The 22,662-nt window shown below is 35.3% G+C and overlaps 1 protein-coding gene and 1 pseudogene across 1 annotated transcript; one reads left to right on the forward strand and one right to left on the reverse strand.

The window, feature by feature from the left end:
- Window positions 1–1,066: 1,066 nt before the first annotated feature.
- Window positions 1,067–20,852, forward strand: LOC125418936 (tryptamine 5-hydroxylase-like; annotated as a pseudogene).
- On the reverse strand, window positions 8,840–12,384 carry LOC132804177 (23 kDa jasmonate-induced protein-like). The gene is made up of 2 exons (XM_060818293.1): window positions 11,918–12,384; window positions 8,840–8,974 (listed from the first exon to the last, which is right to left on the reverse strand). Exons 1-2 carry the CDS (start codon window positions 12,365–12,367, stop codon window positions 8,840–8,842), a joined length of 585 nt encoding a protein of 194 aa, XP_060674276.1. The 5' UTR covers window positions 12,368–12,384.
- Window positions 20,853–22,662: the final 1,810 nt, after the last annotated feature.

Below are 22,662 nucleotides of genomic sequence, written 5' to 3' on the forward strand. Positions count from 1 at the left end.
GACTTATTTATATATATATATATATATATTGAGGTATTAATGTTAATGCTGGTGTTTGATTATCTACGTTTTAAGGTAAGGTTTTATTGGAAATTTTCTAGGGATTGTCCAGTGGAACTTCATTAGACGGGATCATCCGGAAGATCTTGGGATGGTTCCGAGGACAGATCCTGTCAGATAAATTTAGAATGTGCATTGCATTTGGATTTTGAAAAACATTTTAAGTTTTTATAATGACTTTTTTTATAGAGATTTTTTTTATTCTTAGTTTTCTATTATTTTCCTGATGTCTTTTCATGAATGACATGTTATTAAAAGAGACAAAATAAATGTGCATTAGAGAAATCAATTAATACGAATGAGGCTGTGAGTTTGAACGTGGCAAGCTTTATTTGTGTTTTATGGTGCTTGTCATTTTGCGAATAGCAAATGATAAAAGGGACTACAAAGATTATATATTTCTAGTTTAGATCTTCATAGGATTGTAAAAAATGATTAGAAATATATTCATCCAAATAGTTTCTGAATTGATAATTTACTTTTTTTCTTTTTTTTTCTTTTTCAGGTTCAAAACCAGATAAGGTTTTGCTAAGATTTCTTTTTTCATTTTTTGGGCAAGATTTTCATAAGATTCTATATTTCATACAAACATTCATGCTAGAAACAAGTATCAAAGAGAAATAAAAAAAAGCAAAAAATAATAATAATAAATCATACCAGAAAGAGACATCCTAATTGGATTAGCACAGAAAATAATAATAATACTTGCGTAAGTTGCAGGCTTTTTTTTAATTTTTTTTTTTTTTAGAATGAACGGACGGGTTACTGTTAACAATTGATGTTTAAGTCTTTGTATAATATTTATAAAAAAAAAAGGAAAAAAGGGAAAAAAGTCTTTGTATGATAAGCAATCGAGATAAAAATGATGTTCAAGTCCTTTTTATTATTTTTTTTATTTTGTGATCGTTGTTTGTTTTCCTTGTACTAGTTTTCATTGGTCTGGATGTTATCCCCTTGTTTAACTGGATGAAATTTTTTTAAATGAAAAGACAAATTTTCCGCATTAATGTACTTTTGTAAAAAGTTAATTTTTAATAACAATCTCCAATCTATTTTGTATTTTAACGTCACTTTTTCCCCAAACGGTCCCTACTGTGCCAAGCATGCAAAATCTGCGTCACAGAGTTGCTGACTCCGAGACGGGTCAACTCGTTCCAACTCGTCAGGGACAAGGAGGTGAACAGGATGTTTGATTGGATGCGAAATCAGTCCGGGTCGAAGCTGAACTTGAGCAAGGCGTTCTTCAGCTTAGCGAACAATATACTATGCCGCGTGGCATTCGGGAAGAGGTTCGGGAATAATGGTGATCTGCTGAATGTATTAACAGAGACTAATGTTTTGATTTCTGGGTTTTGGATAGGTGATTTTTTCCCCGACTAGAAGTGGGTCAACTCGGTGAGTGGGAAAAGGAAGAGGTTGGACAAGAACTTGAATGATTTGAGAAAAATATGTGATGGAATAATCAATAAGCGTCTACAAAATAATGAATCAAAAACAACAACTGGTAATGGTAGGGAAGATTTTTTGGACGTTCTGCTTCGAATGCAACAACGAGACGATTTGGAGGTGCCCATCATACATGACAACATCAAAGCTTTGGTTCTGGTTCGTGTCTTTTTTTTTTTTTTTTTTTCCTCTCTGTACTATTTTTTTTTTATCATTTTTATCACAATTTTTTAATTTGCGTTTCTCAAATTAACAATTTCATTTAAGTTTAGGTATCAAGAGCATATGAACTGAGTAAGCAGCCTATCTCTATACTTAACAAAGTGAATTAGATCTTTTATATTAAAACCTAATTAAAAGGATATAGCCAAATAAGATATGGATTCTATCCCTGATAAGTACCATTTTTCATCAACTTTAATATATATGTATTTTCTCAAACCTTAAATATTCTGTTTTAAAAATTAAAGTATACTGCGTGTAATAGGATTGGATTGCTTCCCACCCAGCAAACCTATCAGGATGGTTGTCACCCAACATACAATTTCAGGCCTACTTATTTGTTAAAATACGTTTTAATAGTTTTACTTAGCATATAAATTAATTTCCAATACTTAGATTCTTTTTATATCTCCAAATTAATATAAAAATTAACTTCTAACGATCGATGTCCTGATAATATTTCATTTTATTACGTATAGGACATGTTTGAAGGAGGAACGGATTCAACATTGGCCATCCTAAAATGGACAATGATTGAGTTGGTGAGGCACCCAAGAGTGATGAAGAAAGCACAAAAAGAGGTTTGGCTACCGGAAAAGTTAACGAGGCCCATCTTCAACACCTTCATTACATGAAAGATATGGTGAAGGAGACGATGAGATTGCACCCACCAGCACCTCTACTGGCTCCTCGCGAATCCATGGACAAATGCATTCTTGATGGTTACAAAATACCTGCGAAAACTCGGGTTGTGATAAATGCTTTTGCCATCGGAAGGGATCCAAAATCATGGGAGGATCCTCTAGTTTATAATCCAGAGACGTTTATTAATGATCAGGATAATAAGAATGGTAGTGTTGTAGATGTTGATCATGTCAAGCATCAAGAATTCAAGTTTGTACCGTTTGGAGGAGGAAGAAGAGGTTGCCCTGGTTTTGCGTTTGGATTAGCAACCATAGAGATTGCACTTGCTCGCCTCTAGTACCATTTCGATTGGGAATTGCCTCCAGAAGTGCTTGGGCCTCATGATGTTGACCTCGATGAGATTTTTGGGCTTGCCTCCAGAAAGAAGTCTACTCTTGTTCTTGTCCCGAAAACCAATAAAGATTTCCCAGTCGTCCACATTTGAATCAAATTGTCCGATGGGAAATAATGATGAAAACAGGTTTCGGTTTCATCATTAGCAAGTGTTTGTTTGTTGTTTAATTCCACACGAATTGTTTCGTTTAGTCCAAAGTGTCGTCGTTTTGTTTTGTTTTGTTTTGTTTATTTTGTGTCTGTTGTGTTAAAGGCCGGTTGTTCTGGATGTAAATGGCTAGTATATAAGCCATGGTCGTCTTCTCCACTCTCCTGCTCCCCAAACCATAGGAAGATAGATGTTTCGTATTCCCTATCACTTCTGATTGTATTTCCATTCCAAATAAGAAAAACATGTATGCATTGGGCTATTATTATTATTTTTTTGGTTATTTACTTTTCCATTAACTCATATATTACTTCGGATATTTGTCCCACTAGCTCGAGTGCATGGGTATCATTCTGCACTACATTATACATAAAATGCTACGCTAGTTTTGAATATAATTATGTGTTCTACATTTTAATATTCTTCTCTTGTAGGTAAGAAAATGGGTTCAAATTGAGAGTCTACAACATCTGAATAGCCAGTTATTACAGTTGAGTAGCATCCATTCAACTCGGCACTGCCATAGTAGTGATCAAATTTTCTCAACTTCCTCGATATGTCATCATGGATACTATAAGCTTCACAAACCTCGGTATAAATCTACAAATTATATAAAGATCAAGATATGTAATTATATATAAAAGATCGAAAAATACATTCACATTCAGCATAATCATTTAAATTAATATGATTTAAAACTAAAAACTCATATCGGAAAAAACTTTCAATATTTTACCAAATCAATATGGATTTTTAAAAATTAGATTTACTAAGGCAATCGTTGTCATTGTATGGATTGTACCAAGACAACATCTAGTCAAAAGCATCTTCATTCTCATCCTAACCATGATATATCATAGCTGCAATGGATCCAGCATATCGAGACTCCTGGACGTGAAGAAGTGCACCCCATTGACCATTTTTTAGCTGCAACGGGTATGGACAATCCCCAGTTTTTTTTTTTTTTTGGGTTTTTTGGGTCGTTCATGTTGAAATATAAACTTGATTTTTTGGGTTATTATTTTGTGGGCCTTGGTTACTTAGGGTCCAAGTTTTCTTAGAGTCCAAGTTTTAGAAACTTCTTTTAGGGTAATTTTATGATGTTTTATATAGGTAAGGGTTAAGTATTAGTATAAATATTGTTATGTTTTTTTTTTCTTGGGTGTGCTGTAAGCCACAAAAGCTGAGAATCATTCAATAAACCAGCACCTGCAGTTTTCTTTCCTTCTTTCGGGTTTTTCTGTCTATTTTGCTGTTCTGTTTTATTTTGTTTTGCTTCTGGTTATTGTTTCCATTCAACAAAGTGGTATCAGAGCTTGGTTGAACAGTTTCATGAACAGTAGCAACGTAAACAGTATCATAAACAGTAGCGATGTAAATAGTAGCGTGAACAGTATCGTAAACAGTAGCGACGTAAACAGTAGCGTGAACAGTAACATGATAAAAAAAAATGGGCAATAATGGTATGGTCCCTTTCCAAGTTCCAACACTCAACAAGAATAACTATGACAACTAGAGTATCAAGATCAAGGCTCTCCTTGGCGCCCAAGACGTATAGGAGATAGTGGAGAAAGGCTACGTCGAAACAAAGAATGAAGTTAGTTTATCTCAAAGTCAAAGAGAGAGTTTGAGAGACTCAAGAAAGAGAAACAAGAAAGCTCTCTATCTAATCTATCAAGGATTAGATGATGATGAATTTGAGAAGATCTCGGAAGCCAAGTCGGCTAAAGAAGCATGGGAGAAGCTTCAAATCTCTTACAAGGGTGCTGATCCAGTCAAGAAGGTACGACTTGAAACCTTAAGGGCCGAGTTTGAAACGCTGCATATGAAGGAAGGAGAACTCATATCTGATTATTTTTCTAGAGTTTTGATGGTGACCAATCAATTAAAAAGGAATGGTGAAAAATTAGATGATGTTAAGATCATGCAGAAAATTCTTAGATCATTAGATTCAAAGTTTGATCATATTGTTGCCATTATCGAAGAAACAAAAGATTTGGAAGCTATGTCATTGGAGCAGCTCTTGGGTTCGTTGCAAGCCTATGAAGAAAAGAAAAAGAAGAAGGAAGTAATAGTGGAACAATTGTTCAAGACCCGAATTGATGCAACTAAAGAGGAAACCAATAGTGGTTACAATGATCGAAGCCAACAAGGACGAGGCCGTGTGCTAGGACGTGGCCACTGGCAAGGACCTAGATGGGGCTGGAAGTTTGGTGATGATCATAACAGTAACTTTCAAAGAGGAAGAGGATCAACAAGAGGCCGTGGGAGAGATTTTTCAGCACCAAGGTATGATAATAAGTCCCATGTAAAGTGTTACAAATGTAGGAAACTCGGTCATTATGCTTCCGAATGTAGAACCCCTGGCTACAATAAAGTTGAATAGAAGGCCAACTATGTCGAAGAAAGAAGTCAAGAAGATGGTACCTTGTTGTTGGCTTACAAAGATAATGAAAGAAGTGAAGACCATACATGGTACTTGGATACCGGTGAAAGCAATCACATGTGCGGAAGGAGAGGCATGTTTGTGGAGCTTGATGAATCCGTGAAAGGCAATGTATCTTTTGAGGATGAAGCCAAGGTAGCAGTAAAAGGAAAAGGTAGCATCCTCATTCGGTTAAGGAGCGGAAAGCACCAGTTTATATCAAATGTATATTATGTGCCGAGTATGAAGAGCAACATCTTGAGTCTTGGACAACTTTTGGAGAAAGGTTATGATATTCATCTAAGAGACAACCATCTTTGTATAAGGGACAATGCAAGCAACTTAATAGCCAAGGTGCAGATGTCAAGAAATAGAATGTTCATGTTCAACATTCAAAATGATGCTACCAAGTGTCTCAAGGCATGCTACAAAGATGGGTCTTGGCTTTGGCATCTTAGATTTGGGCATTTAAATTTTGGAGGTCTAGAGTTGCTGTCCAAAAGGGGGATGGTGAGAGGATTACCTTGCATTTGTAATCCGGATCAAGTTTATGAAGGGTGCTTACTTGGAAAGCAATTTAAAAAAGGTTTTCCCAAAGAGACAACTTCAAGAGCTCGAAAGCCACTGGAACTTATACATGCAGATGTGTGCGCTCCGATGAAGCCTAGTTGACTTGGTAAGAGTTACTATTTCCTTCTTTTCATTGATGATTTTTCGAGAAAGACGTAGGTATATTTTTTGAAAGAAAAATCAGAGGTATTTGAGAATTTTAAAAAGTTTAAGGCTCTTGTTAAGAAACAAAGTGGCTGTTTGGTTAAAGCTATGAGATCTGATCGAGGAGGAAAGTTCACATCAAATGAATTCCAGAAATATTGTGAAGAACATGGAATTCGAAGGTTTTTCACAGTACCAAGATCCCCCCAACAAAATGGTGTGGTAGAAAGGAAGAATAGAACAATCCTAGATATGGCGAGAAGCATGCTTAAAAGCAAGAGATTGCCGAAGGAGTTTTAGGCAGAGGCGGTTGCATGTGCTGTCTACCTATCTAATCGATCTCCAACAAGAAGTGTGTGGGGAAAAACACCTCAAGAAACTTGGAGTGGAAGGAAGCCCGGTATTTCATACCTAAGAGTGTTTTGGAAGCATAGCTCATGCACATGTACCTGATGAGAAAAGAAGCAAATTGGACGACAAAAGTGAGAAGTATGTCTTCATTGGCTATGACATAAACTCCAAAGGGTACAAACTTTACAATCCTAAGAGTAGGAAAATAATAATCAGCCGGGATGTTATATTTAATGAAGAAGAAGAGTGGAATTGGGAATCACATGATGAAAGCTACAATTTTCTCCCATATCTTGAAGAGGAAGAAGCGGAACAGCCAGGTATGGAGCTAATAAGAGAGGAGCCGATCACCCCACCAGCTTCACCAACAGCAGGTCTTCAAGAAGGCGGAAATTCAAGTGAAAAGGCCCCACGGTTTAGGAGTTTACAAGAGGTATATAAGGTAACCAAAAACCAGGATGATCTCACTTTGTTTTGTTTATTTGCTGATTGTGAACCCGTGAACTTCCAAGAGGCAATGAAAGACAAAAATTGGAAGAATGCCATGGATGAGGAGATAAAAGCAATAAAGAAGAACAAAACTTGGGAACTAGCTTTACTTCCACAAAAATCCAAGGCTATTGGTGTGAAGCGGGTGTATAAAGCCAAGAAGAATGCTAAAGGTGAGGTTGAAAGGTATAAGGCAAGGTTGGTAGCGAAAGGCTATAGTCAAAGGGCTGGTATAGACTATGATGAAGTTTTTGCACCTGTTGCATGACTAGAAATGGTAAGGTTAATCATCTCATTGGCAGCTCAACACAATTGGAAAATACATCAAATGGATGTCAAGTCTACGTTCTTAAATGGAGTTCTTGAAGAAGAAGTTTACATCGAACAACCACAAGGATATGAAATCAAGGGACAAGAAGACAAAGTCTTAAGGTTGAAGAAAGCACTTTATGGGTTGAAGCAAGCACCAAGAGCTTGGAATGCTAGAATTGACAAGTATCTCCAAGAAAGGAATTTTATCAAGTGTCCATATGAGCATGCACTTTACATTAAAATTAAAAGAGATGATATATTGATTATGTGCTTGTATGTAGATGACTTAATTTTCACGGGTAGCAATCCAAGTATGTTTGCCGAGTTTAAGGAGGAGATGATGAGGGAGTTTGAGATGACAGATATTGGGCTCATGTCTTACTATCTCGACATTGAAGTAAAGCAAGGAGGTGAAGGCATATTAATTGCTCAAGAAGGGTATGCTAAGGAGGTACTTAAGAAGTTTAAAATGGATGATGCAAATCCGGTTGGTACACCAATGGAATGTGGAGTCAAGTTATCAAAGCATGAGGAAGGAGAAAAGGTGGATCCAACATTTTTTAAGAGCTTGGTTGGAAGTTTAAGATACTTGACATGTATAAGGCCAGATATCCTCTATGCTATAGGAGTTATAAGTTGATACATGGAGAATCCAACAACAACTCACTTGAAGGCAGCAAGAAGGATTTTTCGTTATCTAAAAGGTACAATAAGTTTTGGTTTGTATTATTCAACTTCCGATGATTACAAGCTTGTTGGATATAGTGATAGTGATTGGGGTGGAGATATAGATGATCGTAAAAGCACAAGTGGCTTTGTGTTTTATTTGGGAAATACGGCGTTTACATGGATGTCAAAGAAGCAGCAAATTGTTACTCTTTCAACATGTGAAGCGGAGTATGTAACTGTCACCTCATGTGTTTGTCATGCAATTTGGCTTCGAAACTTGTTAAGGAGGTTGGGCTTCCACAAGAAGAACCAACCAAGATTTATGTGGATAAAAAATCAGCAATAGCCCTTGCCAAGAATCCTGTTTTTCATGATCGAAGCAAACATATTGATACGCGTTATCATTATATTAGAGAATGTGTTATCAAAGGAGATGTACAACTAGAGTATGTGAAGACTCATGATCAAGTAGCCGATATTTTTACCAAGCCTCTCAAGCATGAAGTCTTTGTTAAATTGAGAAGTCTAATAGGAATAACTAATCAAGTTTAAGGGGGAGTATTGAAATATAAACTTGATTTTTTGGGTTATTATTTTGTAGGCCTTGGTTATTTAGGGTCCAAGTTTTCTTAGAGTCCAAGTTTTAGAAACTTCTTTTACGGTAATTTTATGATGTTTTATGTAGGTAGGGTTAAGTATTAGTATAAATATTGTTATGTTTTTTTTCTTGGGTGTGCTATAAGCCACAAAAGCTGAGAATCATTCAATAAACCAGCAGCTGCAGTTTTCTTTCTTTCCTTCTGGTTTTGCTCTCTGTTTTGCTGTTCTGTTTTGTTTTGTTTTGCTTCTGGTTTTTGTTTCCATTTAACAGTTCACTTTTCTGTTTTTACTCATATTATTTCAGATGTTTATCTGGTTACACTATTCTATCTCCAATGAATCTTAACATGATACGTCCGTTTGTATTAGAAATAAGGCCTCTTTTCCTCCAATCTTATGGTTCTCGAGCTACTCATATAGGCTAGCTGATATTTCTCCAAGTTAAATACACCTTTTGAACACATCACATGTCTTTGTGCCACAAACAAGACATCCGGAACCTGCAAAATGGTAACAGTTCAATCAAGTCCAAGAATTAATAATAGTACTGCCATCAAATTTGGAGAAGTCGAGAAATTGCCAAGTCAATGGAATACTACCATATGGTAAAAGGCACATGATACTTACTTGAGAAAGATTTTATTGTGGACATACCAAAAAAAAAAAAAACAAAAAAAGAAAGGAAAAAAGAAGAAGTTAAAGGCTTATCTTTAATTATTTCTGTCTCTGTTTTCTTAGTCGTCAGCCGATTTTTATACACTAAATCTAATTCAGAGCCACAAACCATAAACTTATTGGAAAAAATGGTAATAATAAACATAAACATTTTTGTTAATACAAAACTCATAAGAAAAAAACACAAAAACAAAAAAATAGAAAATAAGGATAGAACAAAGACTTGTAAGACCCATTGTTAAAACAATTCCCATTTAATTACCTTGTTGTGTCTCTTTTCTTCATCTGAGCAACTGCAAAATGCATAGCCGCACCTTAGGAGCTTTGTTAGAAATTTTATGGATCTAAATATACATAATAAATTTCATAAATCATAAATTACTAACTTCCAAACGTAAAGTTAATCCCAAACGTAAATTACTAACTTCATAAATTACTAAATTTTATGGATCTAAATATACATAATTAGATCTTTAATCCTGCAAAATAGAAACAACGTAAAGTAATGCCTATGGACACACTACTCTCAAACCACTCTCAGATTTCTGAAAACCCTAATCTCCAAATACTGTATGGTATTCTTAATGTCTGCTTGCCCTAGACCCTTTAAATAGTCTCTGCAAGTCAGATTTATCCATTAATCTTGACACACATAAAATAATAATAATTTGATAATATAATCATATTAGAAAAATATGGATAAGTCAATGGGCTTATAAAGAGAGTTGGTCCTCCAGTCCAATGGGCCAACTGGAGTCTTATAGAGAATGTGTGACCAAGGATCCTACTATAAAATAATAAAATAAACCAATTCCATTAATAACATAAATAGACCCATAAAAAAATAATTAATTATGCCAAATACACAAATATTAATTCATTTAACAAGCTTCACTATTTATTTTCATCTGTTCTCTGTGGATGAAAGAGGAAGACGAATCAAACTTTCAAATCATTCACTGCCAAGCTTCCTCGTCTGAGTGGAGGGGATTTACAAATGACGACGCGTGGAGTGCAGAAGAAAGGGAACAAAACTAAGGATTCAGATGCATTGGAGAGCGAGAGAACGGGGAAAGGAGAAGACGTGTGATTCACCATTTAGCAAAAAAGATATAAATGAAATAATAAAATGATATAAATGAAATAATAAATGCCAAAAAATCATTTATCTTTTCATTTAACATAAATCTTAATTATTTTTAAAAACAAAAAATTCTTTATGTCATTTATAACAAATGTCTCATAAATGCTGAAAAATCATTTAAGAATAATTTGTAAATGTAATTTAATAACATTATTCATTAATGTAAGTCTCAAAAATCATCTCATAAATACCAAAAATTGCATTTAATATTTATAATATATTAGTGGCATATTTACATAAAATGTCACCTTAATTTACATTTGTAGAAGTAATTTAGTAACGCTTTATAAAATTGTAACTAAATTGGATTTTATTGATGTCTTCTCAAAAATGTCATTAAATATAAATGATAATGCATTGAAGAAGGCTTTAAAGGAGCGACATTTTTAAACAAATGATACTAGTGATCATTTTATGGCAGTTTCTATTAAATTGACATTAAAATGAATGTCACAAAAATAGGTTTTTCTTGTAGCGGCTCGAGTGGGTAATTTCTGCACTATATATATATATATATATTAACTAGTGTGGCTGGCCCCAGGCTTCTCCACCAACCCCAACACCCCCCCCCCCCCCCCCCCCCCCGCCGCGGCGTGTCACAAAAATAGGTTTTTCTTGTAGCGGCTCGAGTGGGTAATTTCTGCACTATATATATATATTGTTTTTTTTTTTTTTTTTTTTTTTATAGCTAGTGTGGCTGGCCCCCAGGCTTCTCAATACAAATCTTCTCCTCTTGTCTCCAATAATGTAATATAATATTTTAGTCAAACAATAAGTGAAAGTAAATGAAAGACAAAAGGACCCGAGCAATAAAAGGTTCTGTTTTTCCCTAACCAAAAAATAAATAAATAAATAAATAAAAGGATCTTTTTCATTCATGGTTTCTAAAAAACCTTATAGTTTTTTTTATTTTATTTTATTTTAGATACATATCTAGAATGTAGTTTATTCAATCATTCTTGAGAGTTCATATGTTTTCAAATACAAGCGCTATTATGTATCAATTGAAATTCCAATTGAGCATACCCATATTTCATTCCTTGTGTTCATTATATCCATGCATTTTTTAGACTCATGATTCCCTCAAAAATAGGAAAAATCTTACTGTCGGAGTCTATATCATCTGAGTAGCGAGTTATCACAGTTGAGTATCATCCATTCAACGTGGCACTGTTGTAGTGGTTATTAAACTTTGTCAAATAGTTGTTACAATGGATACTACTCCAATCAATTCCCTACAAATATCATGATATGTAATTATATATATAAAAGATGGAAAAATACATTCACACTCACCACAGTCATTTAAATTAATATGATTTAAAACTAAAAATTTATACCGCTGCACCAACCAAACCAAACACAGTTTAGCACTATCTTTTGAACAACAACCAATTACTGCTTTTTTCCTTTTTTCATTTTTTTTTTTTCCATTGATCAATATGATGTTGTGGATGGTAAATCGCATATGTGAGAAATTACTATGAGAGGCTTAGATAATGAATGAAAATTTTATGTACTGTTCCAGAGAAATACCTCGTGGAACAACGCATGGATCATGGCGACCTAAAAAAATTAATATTTATCACATCAATACCAATTTTTCAAAATTAGATTTACTTACGCCGTTGTTGTCGTTCCATACATTCTGCCAAGACAACATCCAGTCAAAAGCATCCCCACTCTCATCCTGACCGCGATATATGGTGGCTGCAACGAATCCACGATATGGAGACGTCTGGACGTGAAGAAATGCACCCCATTGACCATTTTCGAGCAGCAACGGGTATGGACAATCCCCAATATGCCCTTCCCAATCATGGGACACAACAAATGTTAATCTGTTTCCAGCTGCGTTGTAAATGAAGTAAAGTGTGGCGACTAATGAAGCACCATACTTTTTTTTCAAGCTCTCAACGAATTTCCGAGCGTTCACATCCTTGTTGTCCGCATTTTTCATTATCAGAGCTTCATAAGCTCTGTCTACTGCCGTTATGACCTCGTTATATTGATATTTGGGCATCGCCTTTAATGTTTCGTTCCCAATGGGTTTGCCGAACACGTTCAACGCCATTTTTTTAAAAATTTTATTTTTTTATTTTTTTGCCGAGGTTTGAGAAATTCCAAAAACTTTGAAAGTTAAATTTTACCAAAGTTAATTGGGAATTATGCTATGTGAATGGAAATTTGATTTATAGCGTTTATACACATTATATATGGCATGCCATATAAAATGCCTTCATTTTCACGATTAGAGTAACTGTTTTTGACACTGAAATTAGATTGATCTTTTTCTTTGTTCCTTGGCTTTCCCTTTTTATATATCGCCCTTCCCCACGCAATGTAGTTATTCCATGGTGATCGTAGCCTTCCACTTGTCTATTTATTTTACCTTTGTCACTTGTCTTCATGTCTTCACCAATAATGCCAACAAATTTGCCTTTTTCAAGTACACGTTAGACCTTTATTCCACATACTGCCCCCTGTTTCACCTTTATTCCATATGCTCTGACTACATGGAGACTTTTTGGCGATGTCATTTTGTTCTTTCCATGATTGCCCTCCATTGCCATCTTATGTATGTTGTCCCCATCAATAACAAAGTGGATAAGAATGACAAAATTGTTACATTTTTTTGCTAATGAATAACAAAAAATAATCTAGTTAATTTTTCATTAATTTTATAGTGTCACTCCGAACGGGTTTGATGAATACATAAAGTCAACAACTATGGTCAGCCTCTCTCTAAGTTTGGAAATTAATTATATGCATCACTTACCACAATGTCCAAGTTTAAAATGTTTAATAATTGTTCTTTATGTTTTTTTTTATAATTGGGGATAAGGAATTTTAGTCTTAGATCATCACTTACCATAAATAAATTATCTATCTTCTAACAAACAATAAACAAATGCAATTTAACAAATAATGAGTATTTATAATATATTGAAAAAAAATATATACAAAACTTATATTAGACTAGTTAATTAGGTTGGAATCGAAGGGAGTTTTGGATCGGCCTGATAGATAGTCTAATGGATTGAGTTTTGGACTGGATTTATACTAAAACTTAAGAGTACGAGTCTAATCCAAATACAAATTGAGTAGGCTTGGACTTGGATCAGATCGGATTCGAACTTTTTTCGACGAGTTTAATTGGATTTGGATTATCTGATTTTTCTTTTTTTTTTTTTTTTAGATCCTCATGTTTCACTGTATCCAATATTTTTGAGAGTCATTGTTCCCTCGAATATGGGACAAATCCTATTGGTCTTTTTCACATCCATCACATCTGGGTAGCCGGCTATCACACTTGAGTAGCATCCATTCCACGTGTCACTGCTATATCGGTCTAACATGCTTAACTTGTCATCATTGATAATATTCCAATCCATTCCCTCATAGTGATCAGCCTAAGGAATAATTTTCAGTATTTACCTACAAAATTATATAAGATCATGGTATATAATTATGTAGTCCCGCAATGTTTATACAATACTTACACTTAATGATCTAAAATTGGAAATTACCTATATGGCATAAAATAAATTTTTTTAATATTTTTAGGTCAATATTCATTTCAAACAATAAATAAATAAAACATTTACTTAAAAAGTAGATAAAATAATTAATGAATTATCATATTATTTGTCATATTACATTTTTAAAATATTACAATAGTTTTAATTTTTTGAACTATAAATATAAATGACTTATCAACTAAATTAATTTATTTGATATTTATCATATTATGTTATTATTTGATGAATATTTTGATAACTTTAATATTATTCATTATCTTAGTGGCTGTTACTGTCGAACACTCTATCCCCTGGATTGTACCAAGCCAACATCCAGTCAGAAGCATCTCCATTCTCATTATGACCATGATATACAGCAGCTGCAATGGATCCAGTGCTAAACGATGGAATATTCTGGACATGAAGAAATGCACCCATTGACCATTCTCGAGCAGCAAAGGGTATGGAGAATCCCCAATATGCCCCTGCCAATCGTGGGACCCAACAAATGTTAATCTCTTTCCAGTTGCAATGCAAATCAAGCAAGTTGTGGTGACTACTGTTGGAGACAGAGGACTAAAGGAGAAACCAAGAAAATTGATTTTTATTAATATAAAACAATTGGTACACTCTCACGTATAAAGAGAGCAATACACTCACACAAATGAGCAACACACATTAACACACTCACACTCACTTGATTTTTGACTTACACTAGGACACAAAACACCTTTTCACACTCTTCTCACTCAAATGACACACACTCACACTCACACTCACACGTACAACACTCTCTCTTTTTTCTATTGCTATTGGACATAACACTTAACTCATACATCACCACCTATTTATAGAAAAGAAAGTCGGCTATGGATACTTCTAGAAATATTTAATTATAGATATTTTTCTCATCACTTCCAAGGCACTAGTTGTTCTCCATTTTTAAAAGAGAAAACAAGATAACTCTAGATTCTTCTAGGGAGCTAAGTCGGCATTGATATTTATCAATACTCCCCCTCAATGTCGACTCTCTTGATTGATTCTCTATTCACCATGTTGAGCATTTCTCTTAACTTTGTAAGCTTGGTAATATTGAGTGCTTTAGTGAATAAGTCTGCCGCTTGATCTTCCGTTTTAACGTGTTGCATTTTAATTTCTTCTAGCAGTACTTTTTCTCTGATAAAATGATAATTATCTCCACATGTTTTGTCCTTGCATGAAATACCGGATTCTCCGCCAATTGTATTGCTGATTGGTTATCACAATGGAGAGAAACTACATAGTCAACTTGTTGATGTAAATCTTCAAGTAGTTGTCTTAACCACATACCTTCTTGGCCTGCCATAGCAGCTGCTCTATATTCTGCTTCTGTAGTTGACAGAGACACAGTTGGTTGTCTTTTACTGCACCAAGATACTGCTCCTGAACCAAGGCTGAATATATATCCAGTAGTCGATCGTCGTGTATCATGATCTCCAGCATAGTCGGCATCACAGTAACCAACCAACTTGCATTCCTCTCCTCTTTTATACAGAAGCTCCAAGTTTATAGTGTCTTTAACGTACCTTAATATTCATCGGACTGCTTCCAAGTGAGGTTTCTTTGGACTTTGCATATACCGACTTACAACTCCAACTGCAAATGAAATATCTGGCCGCGTCAGTGTTAAATAGATAAGACTTCCTACCAATTGTTGGTACATAGTAGCATCCTCCAAGTCTTTTCCTTCATATGCAGATAGCTTAGCATTCACCTCCATTGGAGTTGATATTGGCTTGCAGTCCAACATTCCAAATTTTTGTAATAGATTCTTTGCATACTTTTGTTGACCAAGAAATAAACCTTTCTTTGTTCGGTCAACTTCGAGTCCAAGGAAGTGCTTGAGCTCCCCAAGTTCCTTCATCTGGAAGCGAACTGATAAATTTCTCTTTGTTTGAGAGATTTCATCTTCATGATCTCCTGTGATAATTAAATCATCCACATATACTAGCACTATTGCTAGTTTTGTTCCTTCAGTCTTCACAAATAAACTAGAATCTGCAGAAGATACTATATATCCACTTTGAAGAAGGAACTCTGCAATCTTACCGTACCATGCCCGCGGAGCTTGTTTTAGACCATAAAGTGCCTTCCTTAGCTTGCACACGTACTCTGGATTAGTTTTGCTTTCAAAACCCTTTGGCTGTATCATATAAATTTCTCTGTCTAGATCTCCATTCAAGAAGGCATTCTTCACGTTCATCTGCCACAACTTCCAGTCTTTACTTGCTGCAAGTGCTAGTAGAACACGTATGGTAGTGATCTTTGCTACTGGACTAAACGTCTCACCATAGTCTAGTCCATATTGCTGTGAGAATCCTCGTGCGACTAAATGAGCTTTATATCTTTCAATTGATCCATCATGATGAGTTTTTATCTTGTAAACCCATTTACAGGATATGGGTTTTACAGTTTTAGGTTTAGGCACCAAATCCCAAGTTTGATTTTGATTTAATGCAGAAATTTCTTCTTCCATAGCCTTTCTTCATTCATGATATTTAGATGCTTCTTCATATGATGTAGGTTCTTTTATATCCTCCATTTCTGTTATTACTACATTAGCGTACTTGGGATTTGATCTTCGTTGTCTGCTCGATCTTCTTGGTTATGGAGTTGTCTCTTCGTCATTTTGTTGAAGATTCGACCCGATGTTCTCTGGTATTCCTTTATGTACACCAGACCGCCATGGACTTTGAGATCATATCATAGGCTCGTCTGCTACAGTCGGCTCGTCTTCTCCTTCATTTGTTGGCTGGCATGCTTCATATTCTTGCTTCCTCATATTTTGTTGCAGCTTGACCTCAATCTCCTTTGAATTTGGCAACTCTGTATTTTGAGGTGTCCACCAAGAAGATGCTTCATCGAACACCACATTTCGTGAAGTATAACATCGTCCAGTATTAGGGTCACAACATCTCCACCCTTTTCTTTGGCTATCATATCCGACAAAAATGCATCTTATTGCCTTCTTATCAAACTTCATGCGTAAGTGAGAAGGCAGAAACACATAACAAACACAGCCAAAGATTCGAAAGTGGCTTACTGTGGGTTTTATGTTCCACAGTTTTTCAAAGGGTGAGAGGAATCCTAACTTTGCTTGAGGGAGCCTATTAATCACATGAGCTGCTATATTCATGCACTCAGCCCAAAATCTTCCTGGAACAATTTTTGCATGTAGCATGCTCCGACATGTTTCTGCAAGATGTCGGTTCTTTCTTTCCTCAATACCATTTTATTACAGAGTATTTGGGCACGTCAATTGATGTCTTATTTTGTATTCTCTTAAATATTGTATAAATTCTCTTGAGGTATATTCTCCCCCATTATCTGTGCGTAGGCATTGTATCCTTTTACCTAATTCTCTTTCTACTTTTTTCTTAAATTGCTTAAATTTTGAAAAGGTCTCAGATTTTTCTTTCATAAAGAATACCCAGACGTACCTTGAAAAATCATCAATGAATGTCACCATATAATGCATGCCTCCAATTGATGACTGCTTGATACGCCCGAAGACATCAGAGTGAATGAGTTGCAGAGGCTCTTTTGCTTGGAACTTTGAATCTTCAAATGGTAGTTGATGTGCTTTGCCGTATTGACACCCTGCACAGATTGTGTCAACACCGACATCGAGTTGGGGAAGACCCTTGAGCATTGACTTTTGCATCATCACCTTCAACTTTTTGTAGCTGACATGTCCTAACCGTGCGTGCCAAAGGTCTGATGTCTCATTCCTTCTTGTCTTGTTTACATAGGTAGACTCTGCTGACATCACATAGATAGATTCCAATCGCCGCCCCTTCATTGTTGGTGTACTAGAGATTTTAAGGTCTCGATACACCTTAACATCCTCAGGTCCAAACAATACATAATTTCCTGAAGATGTTAGTTGAGCTACTGACAGCAAATTCTTCTTCATTCCTGGCACATGAAAGACATCTTGCAGTTGAACTTGATGGCAACTAAAACGAGGCATGATTGCTGCCTTACCAACGTGAGCTATCGGCAATCTTGAGTCATTTGCCGTCACCACCATACGCCCTCCTTTATACTCTGTCATGCTTTGCAGCTTCTCTTTATCTCCCGTCATATGATTTGAACTTCCAGAGTCTATAATCCAATCATTTTTATAATCAATGCGTCTAGGGATAACCACTGCAAGTGCCGTTTCCCTTTCTTGCATTGAACTTGAGCCATCCATGAGCTCAGCAGTAGCCAAAGATGCTTCAACATCCCATTCATCTTCACTTATATTATTTTGAGGCTCTGGGATAACTATATTACTTTCTGTAAATTTCTTCCTTAGTCTACAGTTTTTAATATAATGTCCTTTTCTTCCACAGTTGAAGCATCTTCCATCATCTCTTTTATTTTCAAAAAATCGTCCATTATTTCTTTTATTTTCTAAAAATTGTTGTCTATTTCTATTATTCCTTTGTTCTCCTCTAAAATCTTCTCCATGTTGATTTACCTTATTAAATTTTTGTTGTTTGGGTCGGCCTTTTCTTCTGCCGCTAAAGAGCGCTTCTTCATCGCTCTTTAGTGAGACCCCAGCCATTTGTTTGATCATATTTTCTTGATCAATAAGTAAATTTTCTAATTCAATCAATGAAGGTTGGACTGGCCAACCTTGAATGGCTGAAATAAATCCTTTAAATTCGGGTCTCAACCCATGTAAAATTATTCTCCTCATTCTAGATTCTGTAATAGGAGAACTAGGATCTAACTCAGTAATTTCGCGACTAAGAGTTTTTACCTTGTTGAAATATTTCTAGATTGTCATGTCGTGCTGTGTTGTTGACAGCAATTCACTCTCGAGAAGCTGCAACCTTGTGTCGTTCTTCCTTGAGAAGAGTCTTGCAAACGTGTCCCAGGCCTCTTTTCGAACTTCAATATCCCGTATGTACTCCAACATCTCTTCTTCAATTGTAGATTTAAGGGCAAACATTGCCTTACCAGCTTTAATATTCCACTTCTTCAAAGCCTCAGCATCCTGTGGTTGTTCGACTTCACTGCCAGCTATGATCTCCCAGAGATCTTGGCCCTTCAAATATGACTTCATGCACGTTGACCACGTGCCGTAATTCTAACTGTTGAGCTTCTTAATACCTCCACCAACTTAAAGGTCTCCCATTATGGTTGCTGAAAATTCCCGCAGCACTACGTAAACTTAGTCTTGACTGCGTGACCACGAACAAGAAGCTCCCACAAAGTCAAACTTGGACCAACCTGGCTCTGATACCAAAAATGTTGGAGACAGAGGACTAAAGGAGAAACCAAGAAAATTGATTTTTATTAATATAAAACAATTGGTACACTCTCACGTATAAAGAGAGCAACACACTCACTCACACAAATGAGCAACACAAATTAACACACTCACACTCACTTGATTTTTGACTTACACTAGGACACAAAACACCTTTTCACACTCTTCTCATTCAAATGACACACACTCACACTCACACTCACACGAACAGCACTCTCTCTTTTTTCTATTGCTATTGGACATAACACTTAACTCATACATCACCACCTATTTATAGAAGAGAAAGTCGGCTGTGGATACTTCTAGAAATATTTAATTATAGATATTTTTCTCATCACTTCCAAGGCACTAGTTGTTCTCCATTTTTAAAAGAGAAAACAAGATAACTCTAGATTCTTCTAGGGAGCTAAGTCGGCATTGATATTTATCAACTACTACTACACTATATTTTGGCTTCAAACTCTCAATGAATTTTCGGGCATTCACATCCTTGTTGTCAATATTTTTCATTATGGGAGCTTCATAAGCTTTGTGTACTGCCATTGTTTCCTTACCTTGATATTTCGGCATGGCCTCTAATGTTTGGTTTGTAATGGGGTTGCCAAAGACGTTGGACGCCATTTGTGTTTTTAGAGCTTGAAACTCAAAACTTTTATGAAAGTTTAAGTTGGAATGCTTTATTCGTCAATGGAGATCATATGTTTATATATGCAAACAACAAAAAAGGCAGCATAATATTTTGTCAACTTTTCATCAACTTTATTATATGGATTCTATTACCATTTTTCATCAACGTTAATATATTGTATTTTCTCAAACCTTAATTATTCTGTTTTCGAAATTGAAGTATACCCTGTGTAATAGGATTGGATTGCTTCCCACCCAGCAAACCTGTCATGATGATTGTCACCCAACATACAATTGCAGGCCTAATTATTTGTTAAAATACATTTTGATAGTTTTACTAGGCATATTAATTAATTTCCATTACTTAGATTCTTTTTATATCTACAAATTACTATAACAATTAACTTGTAATGTCGATCTCCTGATAATATTTGATTTTATTACGAACAGTACGTGCTTGAAGGAGGAATGGATACAGCGTTGGCCATTCTAGAGTGGACAATGATAGAGTTGGTGAGGCACCCAAGAGTGATGAAGAAAGCAAAAGAAGAGGTTCGGAAAGTCGCATCGGAGACAGGAAAAGTTAACGAGACCCATCTTCAACACCTTCAGTACATGAAAGCTGTGGTGAAGGAGACGATGAGATTGTACCCACCAGTACCTCTACTGGCTCCTCGAGAATCCATGGACAAATGCATTCTCGATGGTTATGAAATACCTGCGAAAACTCGGGTTGTGATAAACGCTTTTGCCATCGGAAGGGATCCAAAATCATGGGAGGATCCTCTAGTTTATAATCCCGAGAGGTTTACTGATGATCAGGATAGTAAGAATGGTATAGATACTGATCATGTGAAGGATCAAGAATTCAAGTTTGTACCATTTGGGGGAGAAGAAGAGGTTGCCCTGGCTTTGCATTTGGATTAGCAACCATAGAGATTGCACTTGCTCGCCTCTTGTACCATTTCGATTGGGAATTTCCTTCAGAATTACTTGGTCCTCATGATGTTGACCTCGATGAGATTTTTGGGCTTGCCTCCAGAAAGAAGTCTACTCTTGTTCTCGTCCCGAAAACCAATAAGGATTTCCCAGTCATCCACATTTGAATCAAATTGTCCGTTGGGAAATAATGATAAAAACGTCCTCGTTTATGCTTCATCATCAGCAAGAGTTTGTTTATTGTTTAATTCCACACAAACCGTTTCGTTTAGTCCAAAGGTGCTGTCGTTTTGGTTAGTTTTGTTTTGTGTCTGTTTAAAGGTCGGTTGTTCTTGATGTAAATGGCTAGTATATAAGCAATGGTCGTCTTCTCCACTCTCCTCCTTACGAAACCACAGGAAGATAGATGTTTCATATTCTCTGTCACTTCTGATTGTATTTCCATTGCAAATAAGAGAAACATGTTTCCATTGGGTTATTATTATTATTTTTTTGTTTATTCACTTTTCTGTTAACTCATATCTTACTTCAGATATTTATCCCACTAACTCGAGTGCAGGGGTATAATTCTGCACTATATTATACATAAAATGCTATGCTAGTTTTGAGTATAATGATGTGTTCTACATTCTAATATTCTTCTCTTGTACGTAGGAAAATGAGTTGCAATTGAGAGCGAGTTATGTCGATATTGGGACATCTTGTGGATAAGGATGAACCACTTGTCCGGAGAAGGTGCAATATATAATGGTAATTTTTTTTTTTTTGGCAACATTTGAGTTTTTGGACTTATCTGCTTTCTTTTTTGGTTGAAGTATTCTAATCCAGATTTAGATGCTATCAAACAATGCTTGGAAATTAGCTTTATATGTCTGTACACACAAGCATTGTTTACTATCAAACCATCCAAATCTTCTGCTCTTGTCTCCAATAATATAATATTTTTGTGGAGTTTCATCCTCTGCTTGGTCTTTCTCTTGCAGATAAGAAAATGGGGTTCCAATTGAGGGCTACAGAATTAAGCGTATGTCGATATTAGGACCTCTTGTGGATAAGGATGCACAACTTGTCTGCACAATTCCTATACATGGTATAATTTGACTTATCTGTTTTCCTTTTTGCTTGAAGTATTATAATCCAGATTTAGATGCTATCAAACAAAGCTTGTGAATTAGCTTTATATGTCTGTACATACAAGCATTGTTTACTATCAAACCATCCAAATACTCTGCTCCTGTCTCCAATAATATAATATTCTATTTAAACAGTAAATGAAAATAAATGAAAGACAAAATGACCCAAGCAATAAAAGGTTCTGTTTTTCCCTGACCAAAAGAATAAAATGTTCTGTTTCATTCACATGGTTTATAAAAAACCTTGTTCCTTAGAATACATATATAATTTTTTTTTTTTTTTTTTTTTTTTTTTTTTTTTTTGTAATACATATCTAGAATGTATAGTTTATTCAATCATTTTTCGGAGCTCATATTTTCTCAAATACAGATGCTACTTTACATCAATTAAGATTCCAATTGAGTATACGCATATCATTCCCTTTCAACGAATGTATCTTTGAGAGTAATTATTCCCTCAAATATAGGAGAAATTCTATAGTCAGAGTCTATAACATCTGAGAAGCCAGTTATCACAGTCGAGAAGCATCCATTCAACATATCACTGCTATAGTGGTTAAGAAACCTCCGCGTTTCCCACTTGCAATTATTAAATTGATCAGCTTCACGAATCTCAGTATAAACCTATAAATTATATAAGGATCATAGTATGTAATTGTATATATAAAAGATCGAAAAATACATTTATATTCACCACAATCATTTAAATTAATATGATTTAAAACTAAAAACTTATATTAGAAAATAAAAAAACTTTTAGTATTTATCACATCAATAGGAAATTTTAAAAATACTTACGCGGTTGTCGTCGCCATTCCATCGATTGTAGCAAGACAACATCCAG

The sequence above is a fragment of the Ziziphus jujuba genome, chromosome 6 (assembly GCF_031755915.1).
Source record: "Ziziphus jujuba cultivar Dongzao chromosome 6, ASM3175591v1".
Taxonomy (NCBI): Eukaryota; Viridiplantae; Streptophyta; class Magnoliopsida; order Rosales; family Rhamnaceae; genus Ziziphus; species Ziziphus jujuba.

Bases quoted from the DNA above. Each gene is read 5' to 3' on its own strand.
- LOC132804177 (XM_060818293.1), bottom strand. From the start codon at position 12,367: ATGGCGTTGAACGTGTTCGGCAAACCCATTGGGAACGAAACATTAAAG. The intron at 8,975-11,917 runs GTAAGTAAATCT...ACCATTTTGCAG, and splicing joins TATGGAACGACAACAACGGC to GTTCCGGATGTCTTGTTTGT.